The following is a 22757-nucleotide window of genomic DNA, read 5'->3' as shown; positions in this document are numbered from 1 at the left end:
CCCTACTAGTTTTCGAGATATTTGACTGGATCACTTCAGATGGTCCACCCTGTATATATGTACATATTAAGTGTTTTTTTTATAATATACAGTAAAATAATGAATATACCGATGACCCATATTGCCAGCATTGCCATGAAGAAACAATAATGTAGGTGCTTTCCTCATTCTGTCTTCTGGTTGAGAAACAAAAAACATGTGCAGGATTGTGCCATCTCCAGCTCTGGTATATATACTTTGATAAGGTAAACTAAATATTGAAGGAGCTGGTACATAGACTCTCGAATGGGCTGGTAGTTCTGGATGATAAAGAAGTTGATCTTCTCTGTGATAGAGTATTCCTGTAATAATAAAAAATATCAGTTTTGATAACCTTTAAATTAATATAAAATTTCTAAATTTATAATAATAATAACCTTGTTATAGAAAATGAAATCTTTTGTAGTAAAAAAAAATATATATATATATATATATACGAACCAGTTATGGCAAAACACAGTAAGACAAAAGCCAAAATGCCCCCATATAACCAATATAAAAAAAAGCATAAGAGAATATATGCTCCACTAAAAGCCCAACATTTCATGGCCACATTCCCCAAAAGTCTAATTGGCCTACTGCGAGCTAAACGTATTCTGAAGGACATTATTTATATGTTTCGTATAATTTAAAGAAGCTCTGCGTTATCTGGCTAATCGAATTGCTTCTAATAAACAGGTAGTTTGTCTTGATTTAAAAACAGCCATGATGATCCATTAAACTATATAATTGCTGTAGCAACTTCCTACATTTTCCTAAAACATATTCAGAAAATTGATAAAAGTTTTAATGATTATTTTTATTTATTAATTTTATTTTTCAACTTTATACAATATAACTTTTTATATTTTATTGATGCTTTGTTGTCATTTAAGTAAATTACTAAGTATAAAAGCTAAGTTATATATTAATTAGAATCCAACCTGTGATCCATCAAGATGAGATGACAGATCACATAAAGTTCGATGGAATTAATGAATTTTTACAGTAAAAAAAATTAATGTTTCTGGATTGAAATGATTCATAAAATTTTGAATATTGCTTGAGTTATTTCACAATTATTGTTAAACGGCACATCGAGAATCATAAAAAATAGCAGATTTAACCTTTACGATTTATGTCTAAGCTATAAAAGAATTGAGATTGGGACTACTCTCTCGAATGAAACGCGATCTGGAGTCACGTAAATAAAACATGTCGAAACACATTTTGCACGATACGAATCGGTAAACCACAACATACCATTCACACGATCGTGATTTCGTTTTCCAAGTTCACTCGTGTTTCGACAATCGTCGTCAGTTGTCGTCAGTATCGTCGGTATCGTCGGTATAGTCGACATGTGGAGTTGGGTCGTGTGTCAATTGTCATTGGCAGTCGACGTCGACGACTTCAGACGACTCGTCAGCTGATTACTTGCTCCTGTAATACTATATCGCGATTAGGAATTAATTAAAATTTCGTGTCGTCTCTAAGGTACGTAGAACCACTCGCGGCGCTTGCCATTTCATAATAATTTGACAAGTATAATTCATAATTATTTTTATCAACTATCCAACGTTACTACAATATAACGCGAGAATGATGTAGCACACACACAGAGAGAGAGAGAGAGAGAGAGAGAGAGAGAGAGAGAGAGAGAGAGGGTGGGAGGGAGGGAGAGAGAGTTTTGGCAGTAATATATAGCAAATTGCTCCTAGCTGGTTCAATTATTTCACTGAATAAATATAAGCAATCTTGTTTGAAATTGGTAAATAATTTTTTTTATTGGTTTCGCGTGCATATAAAATACGGTGTTTCGAAAAATACTGTCCTTTTTGTATTTCAAACGTTACTTTCCGACATATAGCTTATAACCTATAGTTATTGTTCAGTATACACAATGTTTTGTTTGATGTTTTAAGTTATGCCTATGATAATGCCAATAATTTGGTACTTTTGAAATTTTGTAAACAAAATGTTTACAAAATATATGTTTGGCTTTATATTTTCTGTTTAATCACTATTTAGTTTTTAACATATACAATTATCACATAAAATTTATCTATTATTATGTTTGTACTTTATACAATAGTGTATATGTATGTATGTATATATATATATATATATATATATATATATATATATATAATATATTTGGATTGTTTTGCTTTAGGAGGATATTTATACAATAACAACAAACATGTCCACCGATGTAAATATGCAGGCTGAGAAGGTACGTATAGAAACAATTTCGTTTGCATGATGTATCTCTGCATGGTAATCAGGATATAACAATATATCTGTAATGATAATCGTGTACATGTTGTGTTGCTGTTATGCGTTAAAATTACTTGTTCCCTTTCTGGAAAGCTGAAAGCTTGTGGTAAAATATTGATTAACATTAATCTTTCTTTGGATTAAGCACAATGAAGAAGCAAGTGTCAATAAGACCGAAGAAGAAGATGGCAGATCGTCTAAAGACATGCATGCGGTACCTATTTTTCCAAATTAAATTTTGCTTTCTAGAGGTGGTTCTTTTTATTTATCCCACTATACTTCATTATTTCTTCCAATTGTACAATATTTTAGATTTATATATAAAATTTTGTCAAGTCTATTTATGTGACAAATAACGTGATAGATGTTTTGGAATTTTTTTTTAGCAAAATGGTAGTCCCATTTATGGGGGCTGCGAAGGACCAAACGCAATGTACGTGAAGCTGGTCAGTAGCGATGGCCATGAGTTTATTGTTAAACGGGAACATGCGTTAACGAGTGGTACTATCAAAGCAATGTTGAGTGGTCCTGGTCAATTTGCAGAGAATGAAGCGAATGAAGTCAACTTCCGAGAAATTCCGTAAGTATAAAAGATACAAACTATTATTATTATTATTATTATTATTATTATTATTCATTATATCAGCCATCCTGGCTGAGGTAATTTTTCGCAATAAATTTCTTACTTTCTTTCTTTCTAATTAAATCTAGGGGGTATTATTAGCGTTTCAGAATGATTGTGTTGAATCTGAATGTTATCAGCTCGCAATTATGTCCGGAATAAATTGATTTAATAAAAGAATATATAATGTATTATTCGTAACATCCAAAAATATGACTGATCTTGGCTTTCTTTTTCGTATTTGATGTATTCACATATACGGTCGTGCTTAAAATTCTTAATATGATTGTTATAATTGTTTGAATAAATGTCTTTTTTTTTATAGGTCTCACGTATTACAAAAGGTCTGCATGTATTTCACTTACAAAGTACGCTACACAAACAGTAGTACAGAAATACCAGAATTTCCTATTGCACCCGAGATTGCTCTGGAACTGTTGATGGCCGGCAATTTCTTAGACTGCTAAATATCATCTATATAGAAGTGTTTCAGCTTTTATCGGCAATTAAATTATAGGAACAATGCAGCTTTCTTTATTATGGCCGTTTACGATGTATTGTGATATTTGGAAGTTTGTATTGGAGTATAATAATCACTTTGGACTCTCATACTCGTGACATGAACATTTTAGTGCGACGAGACAATGCAATGTCGAAGTTTTATAGTTACAAAACCTAAATATTCCATACATATTGTGTTATGCTTCATAATCCATATACTCATAAAGACGATTGTATAACACTTAAAATAATTACCGATAAAGGATTACCACTTAAATCTTCTAGCAATCCATACACATATATCATCTGTTATATACTTGAACTATATATTTCAGTAAATTATTGTTAACAAGATTAGAAATAAAGTCAACTTTATATATTAAAACATTAATTCTATCTGCTGTATATCAGGTGATAAATACTTTTCTTTAATTGTATTTAATATTATGGCAAATATATATAAATATCTCTTTTGTTAAATATAGCTATAATTATTTGTGTTTGATTTATACATAGTGATTGTATTTACACTTGTATCATCGTTAGGCACATTGTGAAATTTATTAATATGTATATTGCAGAAGAAAGATTAGGCTCGATAGACAATTAAATAAGATGTATCATTTTTAATTAATAAGTTAATTATAAAAGTCAGATTTTGTATGATATGCAAAGGGATAGCAAACTACACTTTTATAGAAGTTTTGTAAGCGTGTTCAAAAGGTCTCGTTATACTAATAAATACAATGTACTAAAGACATGCTTTTCTGCTAGCTCTCTTACTTATTTTTTATACAATCATTTATATTCGCAATAACTATTGCTTAAGATATATAATTATATATATATATTATCCTATATTATTTATAGGATAATTACATAAAGGTACATACAATGATTTATATATTCATAATTATAATTTCACTTGTTTTTCGTATCCTTTTCAAGATCCTTAAACTTGGCTTCAAGTCGCTTGGAATATGCCGCTAGCTTGTATGCAGCTTGCTCCAATTTGCTGACACTGTCATCAATCTGATTGATATTATCCAGGATTGGTTGTAGCTTCTTATACTTGTCATTCAGCGAGTCCAACGACTGCACTATGTTCGACGAGATAATCTTCAGTTCCGTGTACTTTGCGATGGTCTCCTTGTTTAGACGCTCCAGCAGCCGATAGTCTGCGTGGGTAGCTGTGAGCTCCTCCTGCAGGTATTCACCCGTCTTCTGGAACATTGTGTTCGCCAAACGACTCAGGTTTGGATCGTGCGGGTCCAATGCCTCGAAACTGCTAGTGCTGGTGGAAAGCGTGGTGCCGCGTTTCGGTGACTCGCATCTCGAGTTCTGTTCCGTGGATAGATTTTCAATCAGACCTCCCTCCGTCTGTACCTCATCCTTCGATGGGTCCATCATCGGCACGAGTAATTGTTACGGCTATCGCGAGATATATATCACAGAACTACTCGACTGGATACGATCGGAGTCTGAACGAACATGTCGATACAAGCAGATGCCGACTGCCGAGTGTCCGATCAGCTGATGACAAATGAGCGATCCTAACCTGCTCTTTAAATTCCAGCACTTTACTCGGCTTTCTAATTTTTTTCAGAATGTAACATGTGACGTAAATTCGGACCGTAAATTGGACAGATACGTAAAATCGCGCGATCTACTTATATCTTCATCATTAATCATTATTGTCGGCCCCTCGACATCTTATCGATTTCTCGAACAGATAATTACATCAATTTTTAAATTCAAAATGATGATTTGAATAATTACAATTTTCCTTTTTCTCACACTTAAATATGTGTAGTACTTTTATATAATTTTATTAACAATTTATACATCGATGACAATAAAAAAAAAATTATGTAAGTATTAAGAGTACAATAAAAATGTCAAAAAAAGAAAATTTTTTCAGTATATATAATAAATTGCGCATCTTTTTATTCATGTACTACAATTATATATTTACATTGTTTTAGTGTCAGTAATATATATATAAAAGTATTTTTATATTTTTTCTATACATACAATAGTAGATTATATACATACAATAGTAGATTATATATATATTAATGTATACTATATTGTGCGACTATTTAAAATGGCACTATATTGTGTAATAATAGAAATTGATTTAGTTTTAACATACGCAAAAAAAATTATCTTAAAATATATTTAACAGATTTACATAAACACAAATTGAATAGAACTCTTCCAATATTATATTTTCTTAGATATATAAATTCTCATTACATAAAATTTGCTTAATTAACAGAAGATAAAAAATTATTTTTTTAATGCTTTGGTCTAAACTTTGGTAACTGTATACCACCATGGCTTCATTATCTAGCCAATGATATGCGAAAGGCAAAACGTAATAGCAAGCTAGAAGCTCCAAATGCTTCTCTTAATTATTTAGGCATAATATTTATTAAAGTTTATAACCGTTAGGATTATTTTGTTGCCATTTCCACGTATCTGCGCCTGGAATGTAATAAGTTTCTAATTTTAAAACATTTAAGTAAAGAAAATATGGATAAATATTATCATCTCGTTATTAATTTATTATTACAACTTACACATGTCATCCAAATTTTTTGTAGCAGTCCAGTCTAGTTCCTTATTAGCAATACTAGCATCCGCGTAACTGGCGGAGACATCACCTGGTCTACGTTCAACTATCTTATATGGTATTTTCTGTGCGGATGCTTTTTCAAACGCATGTATAACTTGAAGCACAGAATAGCCCTTTCCACTACCAAGATTTATCGGCTTAAATCCCGTTGGATTACGAGTTTTTTGATACTTTACAGCTTTCATATGTCCAACTGCCAGATCCATAATATGAATATAGTCACGTACACCTGCACATTTAATTTAGAAGAAAATATCTTAATTACAATATCATCATAAAGTTCTCTTTCTTCCTACAGTATATACACCTACAATATATACTCTTTACAAGAGCTTTTCTATTAAAAGAATTTTATCTAGTCATACTTTCTACAATAAAAAAAAAGTATAAAACTCTTACCTGTACCGTCAGGGGTATTATAATCATTGCCATAAATGTATAACATGTCCCTTTTTCCAACAGAAACTTGTGCAATATAGGGCATTAAATTATTTGGAATACCGTTGGGATCTTCTCCAATTTCACCTGAGGGATGTGCACCGACAGGATTAAAATATCTCAAAGATATAACGGAAAATTCCTAAAAAGTAACCTTTTATTAATTAAAGTGAATCACAAGATAATATATTATAATATGTACCTTATCTGATGTACACAAATCCTTTAGTATTTCTTCCACCATGAACTTTGTCTTTCCATATGGATTTGTACAGTTACCAGTTTTCATGTCTTCTACTAAAGGAAGTTCCTTAGGTACACCATAAACTGTGGCACTACTTGAATAAATAAAATGCTTTACATTGTTTTCCCGCATAACTTCTAGCAAATTTATCGTGCCGCTGACATTAGTTTTATAGTACTCGAGTGGTTTCTGACATGACTCACCAACTGCTTTCAATGCAGCAAAATGTATAACGCAATGAAAAGTATGCTGAAAAAAAGATAAAAATCTGAATATTCGAATCCAATGTACTATCAGTAAAATTTGAGCAAATAAGTATATTTACTTTCTGAAATACACTTCTTAGATCATTGATGTTTGTGATGTCACAATAAATATATACAATACTTTTATTTGTCAGTTTTTCCACTCTGAGAAGAGATTCTGGTTTCTCAGAATTTGAGTCTGTAAACATAAGAAAAATAGATTGAAAAATTAAAAATTGTATTATACCTATATAAGTTACACAATACATGACAGAAGAGTGATAATTCATCAGACTAACTATTTGATCTCTAATTAATTATTAATTTGCATGCATTTATGTGCTACTGTATTATCACTAGAAAATACATATGTTAGATTAAGTAGAAAATAGATAGTAATTAATTTACCGTGTTAATCATATATCACTTAATTTGAAATATATACAATAGGTATATCATTTTTTGCCATATAGCTTGTTACGTCTCACCTTTGTGTGCATTGATAAGGTTGTCTATTACCACCACCCGAAGGCCCGCCTGTATCAATTCCAATACTGTATGAGAACCGATATAACCAGCGCCTCCCGTTACCAAGACATTCCAAGATTCGCTTGCCATTATTTATTGTCTAATGCTGTTTTATTAGTTGATGTATATTATACATGCATATATCTCTTATATCATGATGTAAAAATACATCATGTCTTATATATTAAACCTTTTTAGAAAAATCTTTTTACAAGAATGCCTTGTATTAAGCCCATAAAACCAAAATTATATCTTTATACAATTATATAGTTTTCAAATTTTATTTTAGCTGCTTAGATCCGATTGCACCAAAGTTACTTAAACTTTAAGTGAGACTTGAGACTCTCTTCCTATCTGTTGCTCTCTGGGCTTTAAAAAGAGAGCGAGAGAGAGAAAGAGAGAGATTTTCAGTCAATCATCAAAAGTTGGCAATCAGGCCTTAGATGGCTTAGACAATATAAAATAAGTAATGATTAGACTGCGGAACTTTATGCAAAATACTTAACTGAATGTTTTGCATAAAATGCAAATTTTGCAATTTTGTAAATTTACAGATGGCAATCTGAATCTTTTTACTTTATCTTTTAATAACTCTTTAACGAACAATGATTGACTGCTAAAACTGTCTGATAGTTAATATTCGGTTAAGTATTTTACATAAAGTTCCGCAGTCTAGTAATGATTAATCACCAGTTACGCTCGATGTAAACTACGATCAATACATTAATAATTAAGTTTTATCCTAATATGCAAAATAAAGTCAGTTATTAATTTCTTGGTGAAGAAGTTGCAGAACTAAAAGGAAATCAACGTACGTATATACACATCTATAGATTAATCGTGCAGAAGTTGTTAGAAAAGACTGTGTGCTAAATTTCGTAGAATTCAAGAGAACTAGCTGTCTAACCTCACGTGATAATTGAGGATAAACTGACCTTATCGCGATACCAGGGCGACACAGTTGACGTAGTATTGTTATCACAAAATATGACACATAATCGGGTGCTGGCGAGTGGAATCGCGAACGCGAATTCCAGAAACTTGACACTCGATCGAGGATCGTCAGGATCCGTTGATCCGATAATTGTTCATTCGTGGTTCTCTGCATCTACGTCGACCGTTACTTCGTCCTGTTTCGTCCGACTGAATCTCGCAATTCGCACGATGAGGAACTTTCAAGCGGTCCAAGCGAGGTCGCGGAATCAAGATTTTCGCGTCTCGCCACGTCGAATCGTAAACGACTTACGACTTACGACGTAAACGATCCTCCTAGTCCTCCTGCTCCACTCCCTTGGACCTCTCGTCTCGCCTCTTCTCTTCATCTTGCGTTATGCATATGGTCGCAATATTTTTTACACTGGCTCAACCAGGCATTTAGGTAATAATTATGCACTGATCGTATCTTCATTTACTGATCATACGAGTAGTCTATGCTATAGATCAGCTATAGATCCGAAATCTTTTTTAAAAATCTTTTTGTCGTTGATTGTAATCATATCAACGTTCGTGAAAATGAAGTTGGCGACAGATGAAATATTTGAGTGTATAATTTGCTGCTCAATTTGATACGCGTAAAAAAAATGAGATACCCGTGTGATGGCTCGACCATTTACCGACCCTCGATATAACCGCGGTTGACTTGTACTCCTTGGATAAAAGGTAATTCGCGATCAACATTACCGATTGTCGACTGCGCGACTGTGGCGCCGCCTGACGGAGAAAATGCAGGTGAAACGGGGCGTGCTTATTCGATTGCGTCACGAGAGAAACTCCGTTTTTCCTAGTCGCGGTCGGCCATGACGGCGGGTGCGCGTAGAAATTAGAAACGCGTCGAGTCGAGTGAGTCGAGGGCAGTGCCGTAGTGGTATTCCAGCTGCCGGGTGATCCGCTTGTCGTCTCGCGATTATTCGCGGCATTCGTGCGGTGAAATAATCCACAGGAGGAAGGCGGAGGAAGCGAGGAGAAACGAGAGGTGGGAGACGAGGAATTTGTCGCGGCGCGTCCGGGGCGGCGTCCGCGTCGTGTTACTCGCGATTCGCGATACGCAATTTCTCTACGTCGCCGCCGCTCTCTCCAAGGACTATTTGAAAATGGCGCGGATAACAAGAGCCGCGGTCCCCGTCCCGTACGGCGTCGTCTCGTGACTCGTGATTCGTGACTCGTGAGAGGCCCCCCCGCCGAACGGACCTGTCGACAGTCGAATTGACTGCGAGAGAGAGAGAGGTGGTTGTTTGTACGCGCTACGTGCGTTACGCAGTTACGCTACGCGGGCTACGCTACGGCGCAGCTGGTCTGGTGTCGCCTGTCTCTCGCTTACCGCTTTACCGCTTCGAGGTTCGCCGTTCGAGGAAGGAGGATCGGTGAACCAAGCCCTGTTTCCTCCCGCCCCCTCACGTCGATCGCCCGTGTCATTGTTCGCCGCGCGTTCCGCGCTTCCTCACGCTGGTGCGTCGTACACGGCGAAGGCTGCTTTCGCAGGTAAGTGTGCTACTTGCCGATATCGCCGGTGATCGCCCGTCCCTTCCCGTCCCTTCCCTTCCCGTCCCGTCCCGTCTCGTCTCGTCCTGTCCCGTCGCCGGCGCGGTGGTTCCGCGGGATCGGAGCCATCGGAGGCATCGGAGCGATCAGCCCGATCGAACGCCCGACGATTCTCGATTGCGTCGGTAAACGAGGTCCTAACTATTTCAAAGACAGGTGTTTTTGTTTTCACATGCCAAGTTACGTATAGTACGTAGACCGAAATTTTATTTGCAGGATCAATAATAAATTTAATAATTCGTGGTCTCGTTAACGCGCGCCCGATACTGTTAAGATACTATTTAGTACCTTGTCAGAAAATTAAGTAATAGGCCTTGTACAATAAGCCATTAGTCATAAATCAGAAGTTAGAAGTTAAAAATTGACGACTGTGATTGGTCAATTTTTAGCTTCTGATTTCTGATTTATGACTAATGGCTTATTGTAGAAGGCCCATAAAAGCGAGCGTAAACTTGGACGGTATGTTGTATGTTCTAACGCAATTCTCGACAAATGACAGTTCCATCTTGGACACCGAGCACACTCGTTTCATATCGACAACCGTCGCGTTTCTTTCGACCCTCGCCCGCTGCGAAATCCTCACCTCCGAATAGAATTGCGATTCCGGACGAGTGCATTTAAGTATCGCGAGGGGAAAACGATGAAACGTGGGGTGCGAAAACTATTGTGAGTGACCAGGCAAGCCGGCAGCGGTGCTGGGTGCATATGTCGTCGGGGTGCCGGGTGCCGGCTCACAGGACGTGCATCGATCTGTCCGGAGGGCGAGCTTGAAATTTCACCGTGTGCACCTTCTATTCTACAGACACCTTTCTAACAATGTTTCAACTGCGACACACGAATCGTTCACAAGTACATAACACTCGTTTATATGAATAATATGCATAGAGAGGATATGATCAGCTTCTCGAGTTGATCGCGTTGCTTTCCACGCCAAGCCAGGCCAAACCAAGCCAAGCCAAGCCTATGCGTGACACGCAAGTGGTAGGGTAACATGTAACTAAAGGTATCGAGCTGGGACAGGTATCGAGCGTCGATGGTACAGATCGGTTACGGGGATATCGTGTATATACACCTATCTACCGGGTGTCCCGACGGAAAGGACAGTGCGGAGTGGCAGCGACGCGATGACGCACCAAAGTCGAATGCTCCAAGTATGAAGTAAGTCTCTCTCAGCCAGAGCTTCGCGTTCGTTTCGTCACAAATTTGAAAGAAAAATTACTGTCTCAAATTCTCATTTCAGGCGATCTTCGTTAGACGAGAGTTTGGAAACTAGAAATTACAGGCGTGCGTGAAATTTGACCCGATTTTTCGTTGGAAAAGCCGATACTTTTAACGCGACCGTGCCGTTACGTTCAATTGCGCCTGAAACGTCAATGAACGGACGAGAGGCGACGGAATTGTTGTCAACAACAAAAAACGCTTCTGGGTACGACCTGTAACTTGCGATTTATAACTTGCAACGCATCCCAGAGGCTACGGGGAAACGCGTCGACGACAAATTTCTCAAGCAGCAGCATGACACAATGATCGCCGCTCGTCGCTCGTTAACTCGTGACACGAATCTTGTCGGCTAGGAAAAAGTATCACACGCTTTATTTTAAACTTGACGTGGCTATAAATAATTACTACATATTATATAGGCAGATAGACAGATCTCCCCGATGTGTAAGATACATCATGAGTATCTTACTTGATCGAGATTCGGCTTTCAGATACTCTCTCTTTAACAAGTCGTTTATACTAATTCCTACAGTACGTTCATTTGGAGGCTCATGCAACTCGGATATCTCATCGGTTCTCGCTTTGATTCCCTCACGTGAAAACGTCGATGCTAATGCGATTTCAGGCTTTAACGAAGCGCGGCTACGTCGAGCTCTGCCTCCAGTTTCCGGCCGTTTCACCGACACCGCCGCGCCCGCGTCGCTCTGCCGTGCGTCGGCGTCGCGTCGCGTCGCGTCGCGTCGCGTCGTTCCGGTTTCAGTGATCGACTCCGAGGGCAAAAATGCTTCTCGATAGTGTGCCACGCGCATTCGATACTTTCTACATAGTACAGTATATAAACTACTCTTTGAGCACGATGCGTTTGATATATAATTCTCTAACATCGTTCGAGTCACTTCACTCAATACCTATTCTACATTTTTATTTCTGTCTTTTCACGTTATAACCTTTGCTCTTAATAAGATGCGAATATACCACTGGTTAGCCGTGAAATCGTTGAACAGGATTTTTGTATAATCGGGTTATACATATATAATGATTTTTCTCAAACGACTCGTCGCGATCGAATTAAATATACGAAACACGCTGCAGATTAACTTTTAATAGGGCTAAAATTATATATAATTGATATTAATTAAACATATTATAGCTTATAAATACATTCATCTCTCAAATCAATATTATTATCTAAGATCTTATTGATTTTTATACTTAACTTGCGTTACGTTTTTTCGCTCTACGTTCAAGATATAATATTTTCGAGCCATTTTTCTCTTATTCGAAAATCATTGATTCAAACATAAAAACATAATGAACGACGAAATGTGATATTAGTTGTATCCATGACTTCAAATCTTCACAGAATGTAGGAATTAGTGCTAACCTTGGCGAGAAGCCAAGGTATTCGGTCATCTCTTTCCATAAACAACTACGTATCGGTTCAATTGGGTCAATTATGCATTCTGCTGTAGAGCACTATTTTCGAAAGACGCATCATTCAGGCTGTGCACATGATTTTAGCTACATCTTCCTCCATTTTCTATTGAAAAATGTATGATTAATGTACTCGTATATGCACGCTGGAGAAAGCTAGCAAAGTTTACAGTCATTATTTGAGAAAACCTGGAGATTTCCAAGGATTTTATTATAATTTGAAGAATTATTTCTTCAAAGATTTTCATCTTATTTGGCGAGAAATTTTTGTTTCTATTTTTATTTTTATTCTCACAATCGGGGAAGAAGAATTTAAGAAAAATTTAAATTTCTGTTTAAAAAACATGCTGTAACTTTGACTGAAAATTTTCAGAGAATTTTCTCCAAAGTTTGAGCAGATACTTGTGTATCTATAAATAAAGACACTGAATTTTAACTTCATTTATCTTTTCTAGCAATTTGTCATTTGTTTTGAAGAAACATGTGGTCTGTTTTCTGTTCCTGCATTAGACTGCACTAGAACTCTCTCGCTTTCGACAAAAACATCAAACATATACCTTTCTCACTTTAAGTTCCACTAGTTCATCCACAGAAAACCGAGCTCTGGTAAGGGATGTGAATTGTGAAGAGACATCTCAATTTCAAGTCGTAATTCTCGACACAGTTTTCGCCAGGACGTCACGACCAGTCACGACACGATATTGCCGTTACATCGTCCGTGAGACTGCCTGCTACCGGTACTCGTGTCACAAGTTCGTGAACGTACACGCGTGTTCACGACTGCACGCGGGGCACGCATTGACGCATGCAAGTGTTCGCGTCGAGGGAGCAGCCGGAAGCAAACGGTAACGTCGAGTTTTCTAGACTTTTTTCAAGCCTTTTTTCGCACAATTTCAACGAGTACGTTCGATCGTTTTCGTTATCACAGATGTCTCTTCTATTAACATTTTGTTCTAGATATGGAAACGCTTTGTCACTGTCGTATTTTATTACGACTCATAAGACACTTTTAAGTCATGGGAAAACTTTCTGATCCGTTCCTCAAAGAAATCACACAATTACTTTCACTGTCGCGAATCGTCGACGCGTGCCTTGGCGTATACACTATACATTCTTATGCATTCTTAGAGTTCAACACTAAAATTGCATTAACCCTTACCGTACTAATATGGGTAATTAGTGACCGAGCGATTCCTGTTCGTGCAAGTTTGTTTGAGTCTTTCGGTAATTATAAATTATACTACATTTTATTATTTTCCAAAATAAAGAGTCAATATTTATTCTAGAAAGTTGGAAGTACGTTGGTGAATTTTTAGAGATTTTTTAAATTATTTTGAAGAAGTGAAAAAACGAAGACATTTGAAGTGACCTTTGATGGTATGGATAAGGCACTAAATTGTGGATGGTACGGTAAGGGTTAATCGCTATTTAATTAATCCATCCCTTATCACGTTGGAAAAAGCGACAGCATGTTTTTCTTCAACATGAAAAACATTAAAATTATTAACGATGAATCGTCTCTCGGATTTCTTGGTGGAATCGATCGCGACATAAAAAGAACACAGAGGAAAATTCATTTGCCATGCTTTTCGATCGTTATCGGTGCATCTCGCGTAGGCGAGCTATTCATATACGCCTTATTGTACTCTTAGCGCGATCAAGATGAATGCTCGCGCCATAAACACGAGTATCGTAGCGAAAAGTTGTTTTTGTGTCGACTTGGATCGTTGTTGTCGGCGTCGGCGTCGGCGTCGGCGACTGCGACTCTCCAGATGCAAACGTGTGCGAACACGGTGACGTCATTTGAATTGAAAGGAATCTGATATAGCGCAGCTGAGAGTGGCTGAGAGAGAGACGTGGAATCGGGCGCACGACTATTAGTATTCGCTCGGATACCGTACGTATAACGTACGGGATGACATTGAATACAATTGTCACATGAACATTCCAGTGATATCGTTTACGCTATACCGTGATCCAACGGTTCTCCGCTCTTTTGTGAGCGTGGGTGCTCGGTAATGCGTAATGAGGGTACTGTAATTATTCGATTGTCGTGGAAATATGGTAATACACGCTGATAAGACCTATGTGCGCAGCTAGCACCCTGTTTTTAGACTTTCGAAATAACTGTCCGCCATAGTTTTGCGATGCATCGTGGGCGGGCTCGCTTCGACAATACATTATACTTCATTTGATTACTATATGTCGTGCTAGGCACGCTTAATGCAACAACTACCATCGCCGGTATGCATATTAATCGAATTACCGATCTTTATCGACTACATTTTCAGCCAAATTGCTGTGGCAATTTGGCATACCTTATCGTCGTGCAATCGTATTGCATTATGGAGATATTGCGAAATCGCAGACCGTTCCTTCATTTCGTTTCTAAATTATTTTTATTCGAGATGAGGTATGACGGACACGATCTTAAATCTTTTTAATCTTTTAAAATAGAGTTACTTATAACTCTATTTAATAAAGTTATCAAGTACATGACGTTTCATGTTATTCAATTAATCACTGTGATTAGCATAGCGTACAGGTCAGTGAACTCTTGCATTATTTTGACGAGAAATCTAGATCTGTTAGAACGGGAACTCGACATGGTTTACTATAATTTCCTGGCATTAAAAACGTAATTATTTTACATTCTTTTTTTAATTAAATGACAATTTTTACCGTGTACGCAGCAATTTTAATTGCGAAAATTTTTCAAATTTGGGATGTCGAAATCAGATCTTAATGCATTAATAAAGCTGTTTTGCGTTGGGCGAAGATCTTAATTCTCTTCATTCTCTATTCTTAAATTCTTACGAAAATTATGTCACTTTGAAACAAGATATAACTGACGTTGTATCTTCTTTCAAAGTAACATAATTTATAATCTATTAAATGCTTCATTCGTTAAGTATGCCATTCAAGTTTGATTAATCATGTAGCTGTGTGACAAGCATCTCCGGCGGAAATGGTGACGATGAGACGTCTAACCAGACTCGGATACTTGAAAGGTGAACGCCAATAAGGCGTGGTCACGTTCACTACGTGGCACTATCGCCACTACCTGACAGTGACTACCGGCTATACAATGAACTTGCACTGATGTTAATCCTTGCACACAGAGCTACGTTTTCGATCTGTATCAATGTATTCATTCTTTTTTACCATGGCATGTATCTTTTATTTTATAATAATCAATTATATCTCTCTCTTTTCAGTTTTTTACTCAGCTTTTTACTCGGAAGTTATTGTCTCGGTTAAGAAACAGTCTCTCTCAGACCAACTATGAATTTCTGATCTGGAAAAAACGCAATAGTGAAATAGTAAATTTATATATTAACAACGTTGCAAATTCTTTATTATTTATGCAATATTTATATTATATACACTATACTAACAATGTAACATAAGTACAATTGTAAATTTTAGAATTGATTTCTATGTTTCTCATGAAGGTTTCTAAAAAATTATTATAAAAGTTTCCGAAAAAATTATTCGGGTATAAACCTACATCTATTCTAATTTATTTTTTTGTTATGCTTTCGTGGTACGTTTAATCTTACTTTACGCACTTCACTTGGACTGCGAAACCCCATCGTGCTCTCGGACTGCATCGCGGTTGTTCCAGCGTTCAATGGTCCCTTCTTTTTTTTTTGTCTTTTACCATTGACTCTTGACACATGACTCGCGTTTTCATAGTCCGTGGCAATCTCGCACTTTCATTTCCACTGAAGAAGCGTAAAATCAGAGATGCGAGACGGTTCTTTTACCGCTTGGCGGTTTTCTTAGATTTGTACAACGGGACAAATCAGATAAATGCGTTCTGAAACAAAGCAGGTCGGACGTAATAAAAAAAAACGCGATGCAACGCGATAACGTACTGCTTTTAAGGTTTGCGCTCGCGTTAATTTTTTCCATCTAGAATCTCGTAGAATCTTAGGTGCGGACTCGAGATAATAGATATAAGAGAGAATGTCTTATTTTCTTGAATGCGAGAAGGCGATAGTAAAGCAGGTATATTGGCAATGAATTAAATACTAAAAGTAAAGTAAATGAAATCTTTAAGACTTTATATTTTTTAGAAATTAATGAAATATTGAAGCATGTAATTGTTTTGTAATCTGTTCTATATATAAATTCTTTAAAGAAGTTGAAGTTTTACTTGATAAATGTGAGAATTAAAAATGTATGATATATATAATTCTGTTATGTTATAATATTCGTAAAACTGCAGCGATCCATTACGTTGCAGGATGAAGCATATTCTCCGCAATAATACTCTCGGCTCTCGTTGAACGTCGATACAATATGGGTACGCCCTCGTAATTATTATAAATTACGCGTCATACGCATGCACGTACGTATCTCTTCGACCATGTGAGTCATGCGTGCTTGCGTGTGACGTGATTAAAGTGTACTGTATCGTTCGTATTTTTTCATTGGTCTCTTCGTTTTTTAACCCGCCCGTCTACTTTTAAAACTCGCACAAAAATATACACAGTAATGTTCCGCCGCAGCGTCTAAGAAAAACATACTTGATTTATCAGCAGTTATCCAAGGCTAAAATACGAGGCCATGTGTTAACCGTTTTTAACGTTGTCGTTCTATCAGCTGTTATATTTTTCACAAAAAAAAACTTGAACAGTTTTTCTTGTGCATATATGTAAATATATATATATACACATATATATATCGTTTAATGAATACACTTAAATATTTTATAGATGAGAACATATATCTCTATAATCAAAGATGAAAATCAACAGGGCAAATGACAATGCAGCTATCAATATACGCAAAGTAATAAAGTAAAAAAAAATCTTTGCTCCTTTATTCCACAATTTACAATGTCATCCAAACAATTTTTATACATATATTTGCAAATATATATTTAAATATTTTATGAATGTATTTTTTTAGGAGTTTATATAAAATCTAATGATTTTTTAGCATTGTTAATATTTTATTAGTTTCCCTAGTGATGCCGAAGCTGTTATAAGTATTTACATATCCTTTAAATCTTTTCTAATTTTAACGTATGCTTTGGTTAAAATAGTCAAGCTAGCTTATCGATCAAATATGTTCTGCGCATATAATGATGTGCACGCGAATTCTTAAAAAGAAAGGTCTTCTGTTTAATACAGAGATGTACGATGCGAGATATTACTTATTCAACATACTTTTCCTTACGTTATAAATTACTTTACGTTATAATGTACTTTGAAAAACTGGGTTAATGTCGCAGAGTTATGTTTATTATATTTTACGAATAATTCGATATCGCTATTTTATCGGGATATATTTGTGACATGCAAACGTTCCATGGATTACGTTTATCGATAACTTGATAATAAGATATAGTATATGATACATGATTGAAAACATAATGTATGATTGAAAAATATTGTTATAAATATATAAAAGCATTTAAAAAGATATTTATATTATTATATATACATTGTTTAAAAATACAATTATTTAGCACGATTATCTAATCCCGTGCTAAAAAGTTGAAAAAACGGCGGAGGAAAATTGAAATGCGTCGGTAACAGGAATCATCAGTATAGGATCCCTTTATATATTAATTTTGTTTTCCCCATATTTTAATTTCGGAGTTCAAAGAAACGTTTATGTGTTTTCACCATCCCCGTCATTTCTCCCTTGTGGAGTACGCTATGGATTTGAAAATCTCATTGCAGAGGGATCAGTTTGTTTCATGCGAATGAAAAGGGTTGGTCAGCTGTGATAGATGAAAAAGCGTGGAATTTTTCTCGCGAGCCTGAGACGCGATAAGGGTTGCTTTTTCAAATCCATCACTAAAAAAGAGGATATCTACATTTGGTCTCCTGATGCAAACGCACGACAGAGATCGTGTCTTTTGATCGTTATTTGCAAATCATTTGTTGTTTTTACTCGTACTTTTTCGTGCTTACTTCTTTTGCGATTAATCAACACTCTATTATTTTCGCTTTCTTATTTCTCGACCTTCTTTTAAATCTATAATCATCTATCATCTCAATTCTACCATCTATCTGTCTGATGATATCAATTGCGATATGTCTTTATATTTTTTTCTTTGTCTCTTTTATAAAAAAAAGAACCGCGCTAAAAGCACGTTCCTTTAGCTATGTTTCAGCTATGTACTCTTATCTTCCCATTGCTATCAGTTGGCAGGATCGTAGTCGGTTGTAAGGCACGTTTCGCAGAAGTCGTTATTGTTGGGCCACCCTCCAGTAATTTCACCCTCTCATCGAACCCCTTTCGCGTCGCCCTTGTATTGCGATGGCGATCATTTCCTGTTTGCTTCTTGTATCGCAGGAATATAATTGCATTCATATCTAGCGTTAAAATGTCAATTGATTGAAAGAAATAATTTTTTAGTAGAAAGCGATTTGGTGCGATTGAGAAACTTATTGTTAGTTTTGTCGGTTCAAGAAAAACGAGTCGATGTTGTCGGATAATAATCTTAAAAGACATCCGTGAAGAGGGGTAAATGAAACTGGAGTGGCCAAGGTAAGGTTGAGTTACCAGTTACTTCCGAGATAATAGTAAGCCGGTCGGGCTCTCATTTGGCCTTTTAAATTTTAAAGAGACCTATGAAAGACTCCGGCCCTTTTTGCGCTGCCATCATGAAACCGGGTCTTTAAATCTTCTTTTCGTCTTCAGGCTTCTTTTTTGTGAGTCGTCGCACAGAGGGATAAAATTCAAAAAAACTTGTAAAAAAAATGATCTTTCACATCTTACTTTGAGACTCATATACTGGATGATTATGTATATACCTTCACTGAGAGAAATATTTTTGGTATTTGTAACTATAATTACATATCACACTATAATTATGATTATTACTACTATAATAATAGTAACAGTAAATGTATATAGTTGGCAACCTAAAATGACTACAATTATAGTTGTAATTTCAACTACAATTATAGTCATTTTAGGTTACCAACTATATACATTTACTGTTACTATTATTATAGTAGTAATAATCATAATTATAGTGTGATATGTAATTATAGTTACAAATACCAAACATTTTTCTCTCAGTGTTATTTTCATATGTCGCTACTTTTATTCCATAGGATATAGATTATATATACTATGAATTTATTCAAGGTTATCTTTATACGTGTATGTGTGCATATAATTGTTGTATTTTATACAACGTTAATTTCAAGTTACCAATTTAATATTTAAGACTAAAGTGTATACCTATAAACGGCGATTTTCAATAAGATTTTTATTTGTTTCTGATACATCAGTATATAAAGTATGTAATATTTTACGCTAAAAATGCAGAAATCAGAATTGAATATTGTAAAATTATAAGTATTAGTTGAATTTCGGTCAGCTTTTTTCGAATCCTACTCGAGTGCGTATCGCGTGGGTTTCAGGTTCAGACGTGTGTGTCAAAGGGCTGATTGTGAATGAGAGGGGTCGTTCGCGTGATCCCTGGCACACGCCTACGCGCACACGCACAATGCGTTTCTTTTGGTCCGCGCTCTTCGTCAGCTTCCGTGCGTGTCTTTTGGCGACACCGTCTTAATGAAAGAATTCATGCCTCGTCAGACACGAGCGGCGAAATTCTCTTAATTGACGATACAGAACAAAATTTTATATTCTTTTATTTCCATAAAATAAAATTTTCCCGACATTTTGAAACAAGATATATAAGAGGATTAAATATCGAGATATAATTTTTACAAAAGAAAAAGTATAAAATTATTTACAAATAAAATTAAGTCTTACCTTAAGAATTATCAAGTTGTTTTATATTGAAAATTAAGAAAATGCAATCTTCAAAGCTTTTAGCAAGAAATAATTCAATTTCGGCAATTTTAAATCGATTTCAAAAGAGTATTGCTGAGTGTCGTGTCACGATTTATTTTATGTATTTGTAAATATATGTATACATTACGTACCAATGGAGATACCCTCTCATGCAATCTATAATACTGATATTACAGAAGATATCGTAAAAACAGTGTGATAAGCGCCTATTATATTGTAAGTGTTTCAAGATAAATTCATTAATAATAGATTGTTAAAAGAGACATGAAATAAATTCACGCGTGTCCACGAAATAGATACCAGTTTCCAAGTTTCCATCGTGCGGAATAATGTACGTGCGATCTGTGTCGTGTGTATATCGTCGTTACTACTGTCGCGTCGTCATCGCGACAAAAGTAATCGCCAGTATTACCTCATCAATCCAGTAAAGAACATGTGTATAATATGGCCGTCCGCTTCCAGCGATGACGGCACTCCTTTCCTCCCGTTGAATTCGCACACCGCGACCGGTCGGCTGAACAAAAGAACCCCGTCCTAATTCGACGCGAATTAAAATATGTTTCAGCATTTCATGGGATCGCGTGATTCCTGCTTAATTGTCTCTTAAACTACAAATAGTACATGTAACATGCAATTGAAACTGTTATTACTTCTCCCGCAATTACGTAAAAACTCCAGTAAACTTCCAGTAAAACATACAGAACCCGCATTAACTTTATTGATGGAAGATTAACGTGCAAGAATCGCGAAACTGTGCAATGAAAACCGAACAATAATCATGATAAATCTCGCGCGCTGAATTAATTGCGGTTCTTATAAAAACGCCCTACAAATACTCGGTGCACAAAGTTCTGCCGCAGCAGATTTATCGGCGCGTATATCTACCGGAGCAAGTTGTACACTTGCTTAAAATTGCTAATGAAGGTATTATTATTGCCTTTCTTTCTTTTTTTTCTATCGTGCTACTTTTATATTTGAATGCTTTTTATCGTTGTGACTCGTGACTCGCGCTTATTAATCGCCTTTACTCGATCGCCGAATCACTAGACCATAGTAAAAATAGTGTAGAACTGTTACGTTATCTAATCAGCAAGAGGCTTGTCATGATCATTGATAATTTCGTGCTAAAAGAATCACAGAGATATTTTTTATTTAAAAAAGATGAACATTTTTTAACTGTTCCGCTTTTTTCAAATTGAAATTGATAGCTAGCCGTCCACAGGTATGTGTGTTTCGGATTTTTTTTCATTTAAATTTCGCCTTCAACGCGTTTACTTGTTACGCGGATTGAGTGGCAAATCAGAAATCGTCGCTTCGTTGACCTGACTCCTATTAGCCAGTTTACGAAGCTCTTAAAGAACCCTCCGGGAGCTTCAGAATGTTAACGACAATCGTTTTCTGCGGCATTGATTCCGTACAATTGTGTCTGAATTACTATTTGTCCAATGCTGTCGAATGAGGCCGCGATTACGCTCGGCTCGAGTTGCAGGCACCATGATGCAAATTCTGCAATCTACGAAGCGTGTCGGTCAGGGTCGCTGCTCTTATATAGCGCTGCTTTAAAGCTCCTTCTTTTACATAGAATATTTGTCTTAAACCTTTTCTATGATTACACTAATAATTACGTCGCATATTTCGTACATGTTATAAAATAAATGTATAATATTGTAACATGTCTCTTACCTCTTTTTTTGCGGTCCAAGAATACATCTGATAAATTGATTTGAATAGCAATTTTTCGAATTAAAATCGAAGAATGGCTCGATAGATTTTTTTGTCTTTGTTAATACATTTTCGAGAAATCTCATCGACAGTTGCATCGAGAATATCATTTCGCAGAAGACAGAAAGCTTTAATTACGTACGTACAATTTGTAATTCTGAAGAGGGGGTGAGTAGACCTGCAACACATTTACACGATGCGCGTCAATTCATCTGCAAAATCTCCAATAGTATCATTAGCTACTTTAAGGAGGTTGTAAGGGCATAAAACACATATATTAATATTTTCGCTTTAAACAAACTACATACATGTGAAAGTTGTGTTCATAACATTCTGGTTTTATTGAGCAACACATTTTTATAGGTTATTTATTTTATTTGTTATTAGTTTTATTGTTATAAACAAAAATTGTTAAAATAATAACAAAAATTTAAATGTTTTTATATAAATATATTAAGTACTAAACATGACTTATGCAAAGTTTCATTGAGATTCACCATTAATTTATAACAAATAACAAATTTTATTTGT

The 22757-nt window shown here is 35.8% G+C and overlaps 5 protein-coding genes across 15 annotated transcripts in view; 2 read left to right on the top strand and 3 right to left on the bottom strand.

The window, feature by feature from the left end:
* Nucleotides 1–1162, bottom strand: part of Bem46 (abhydrolase domain containing 13-like protein Bem46) — a 4325-nt gene extending 3163 nt beyond the window's left edge. The window contains exons 1-3 of one of the 2 annotated variants that reach the window (XM_018503057.1): nucleotides 1146–1162; nucleotides 481–794; nucleotides 110–341 (exon numbers count right to left, since the gene is read on the bottom strand). In XM_018503057.1, coding sequence (XP_018358559.1) covers nucleotides 110–341; nucleotides 481–646 — 398 coding nt within the window. In that variant the 5' untranslated portion in view covers nucleotides 647–794; nucleotides 1146–1162. Of the gene's footprint in view, nucleotides 1–109; nucleotides 342–480; nucleotides 795–962; nucleotides 1095–1145 lie in introns of those variants that run through there. The other variant, XM_018503056.1, reaches the window with a different exon arrangement.
* A 200-nt stretch (nucleotides 1163–1362) lies between these two features.
* Nucleotides 1363–3752, top strand: EloC (transcription elongation factor elongin C). Of its 3 annotated transcripts, none has more exons than XM_018503059.1 (5): nucleotides 1363–1515; nucleotides 2195–2254; nucleotides 2444–2512; nucleotides 2685–2878; nucleotides 3246–3752. In XM_018503059.1, exons 2-5 carry the CDS (start codon nucleotides 2222–2224, stop codon nucleotides 3385–3387), a joined length of 438 nt encoding a protein of 145 aa, XP_018358561.1. In that variant the 5' UTR covers nucleotides 1363–1515; nucleotides 2195–2221; the 3' UTR covers nucleotides 3388–3752. The 3 variants fall into 3 exon arrangements, with proteins under 3 accessions (XP_018358561.1, XP_018358563.1, XP_018358562.1); XM_018503060.1 differs by lacking the exon at nucleotides 1363–1515 and adding an exon at nucleotides 1739–1789; XM_018503061.1 differs by lacking the exon at nucleotides 2444–2512 and having other exon boundaries at nucleotides 1369–1515.
* Nucleotides 3753–4286: 534 nt separating this feature from the next.
* On the bottom strand, nucleotides 4287–5029 carry Blos2 (biogenesis of lysosome-related organelles complex 1 subunit 2). The gene has a single exon (XM_018503067.1). The coding sequence runs from the start codon at nucleotides 4829–4831 to the stop codon at nucleotides 4343–4345; it is 489 nt and encodes a 162-aa protein (XP_018358569.1). The 5' UTR covers nucleotides 4832–5029; the 3' UTR covers nucleotides 4287–4342.
* A 679-nt stretch (nucleotides 5030–5708) lies between these two features.
* On the bottom strand, nucleotides 5709–9046 carry Gale (UDP-galactose 4'-epimerase). 5 transcript variants are annotated; one of them, XM_018503099.1, is made up of 7 exons: nucleotides 8333–9046; nucleotides 7478–7623; nucleotides 7070–7188; nucleotides 6703–6993; nucleotides 6462–6642; nucleotides 6007–6291; nucleotides 5709–5911 (listed from the first exon to the last, which is right to left on the bottom strand). In XM_018503099.1, exons 2-7 carry the CDS (start codon nucleotides 7605–7607, stop codon nucleotides 5859–5861), a joined length of 1059 nt encoding a protein of 352 aa, XP_018358601.1. In that variant the 5' UTR covers nucleotides 7608–7623; nucleotides 8333–9046; the 3' UTR covers nucleotides 5709–5858. The 5 variants fall into 5 exon arrangements, with proteins under 5 accessions (XP_018358601.1, XP_018358600.1, XP_018358599.1 ...); XM_018503098.1 differs by having other exon boundaries at nucleotides 8341–9046; XM_018503097.1 differs by having other exon boundaries at nucleotides 8453–9046.
* A 657-nt stretch (nucleotides 9047–9703) lies between these two features.
* Nucleotides 9704–22757, top strand: part of cora (erythrocyte membrane protein band 4.1 like coracle) — a 24889-nt gene continuing 11835 nt past the window's right edge. For 3 of the 4 annotated variants that reach the window (XM_018503094.1, XM_018503095.1, XM_018503092.1), the window contains exon 1: nucleotides 9704–9995. The gene's annotated coding sequence lies outside the window, so the exon portion shown is untranslated. Of the gene's footprint in view, nucleotides 9996–11189; nucleotides 11207–22757 lie in introns of those variants that run through there. The other variant, XM_018503093.1, reaches the window with a different exon arrangement.

Source organism: Trachymyrmex cornetzi, unplaced genomic scaffold (assembly GCF_001594075.2).
Source record: "Trachymyrmex cornetzi isolate Tcor2-1 unplaced genomic scaffold, Tcor1.1 scaffold1552, whole genome shotgun sequence".
Lineage (NCBI taxonomy): Eukaryota > Metazoa > Arthropoda > Insecta > Hymenoptera > Formicidae > Trachymyrmex > Trachymyrmex cornetzi.
The sequence above is the reverse complement of the archived record's forward strand: the minus strand, read 5'-3'. Positions and strand labels throughout refer to the sequence as shown.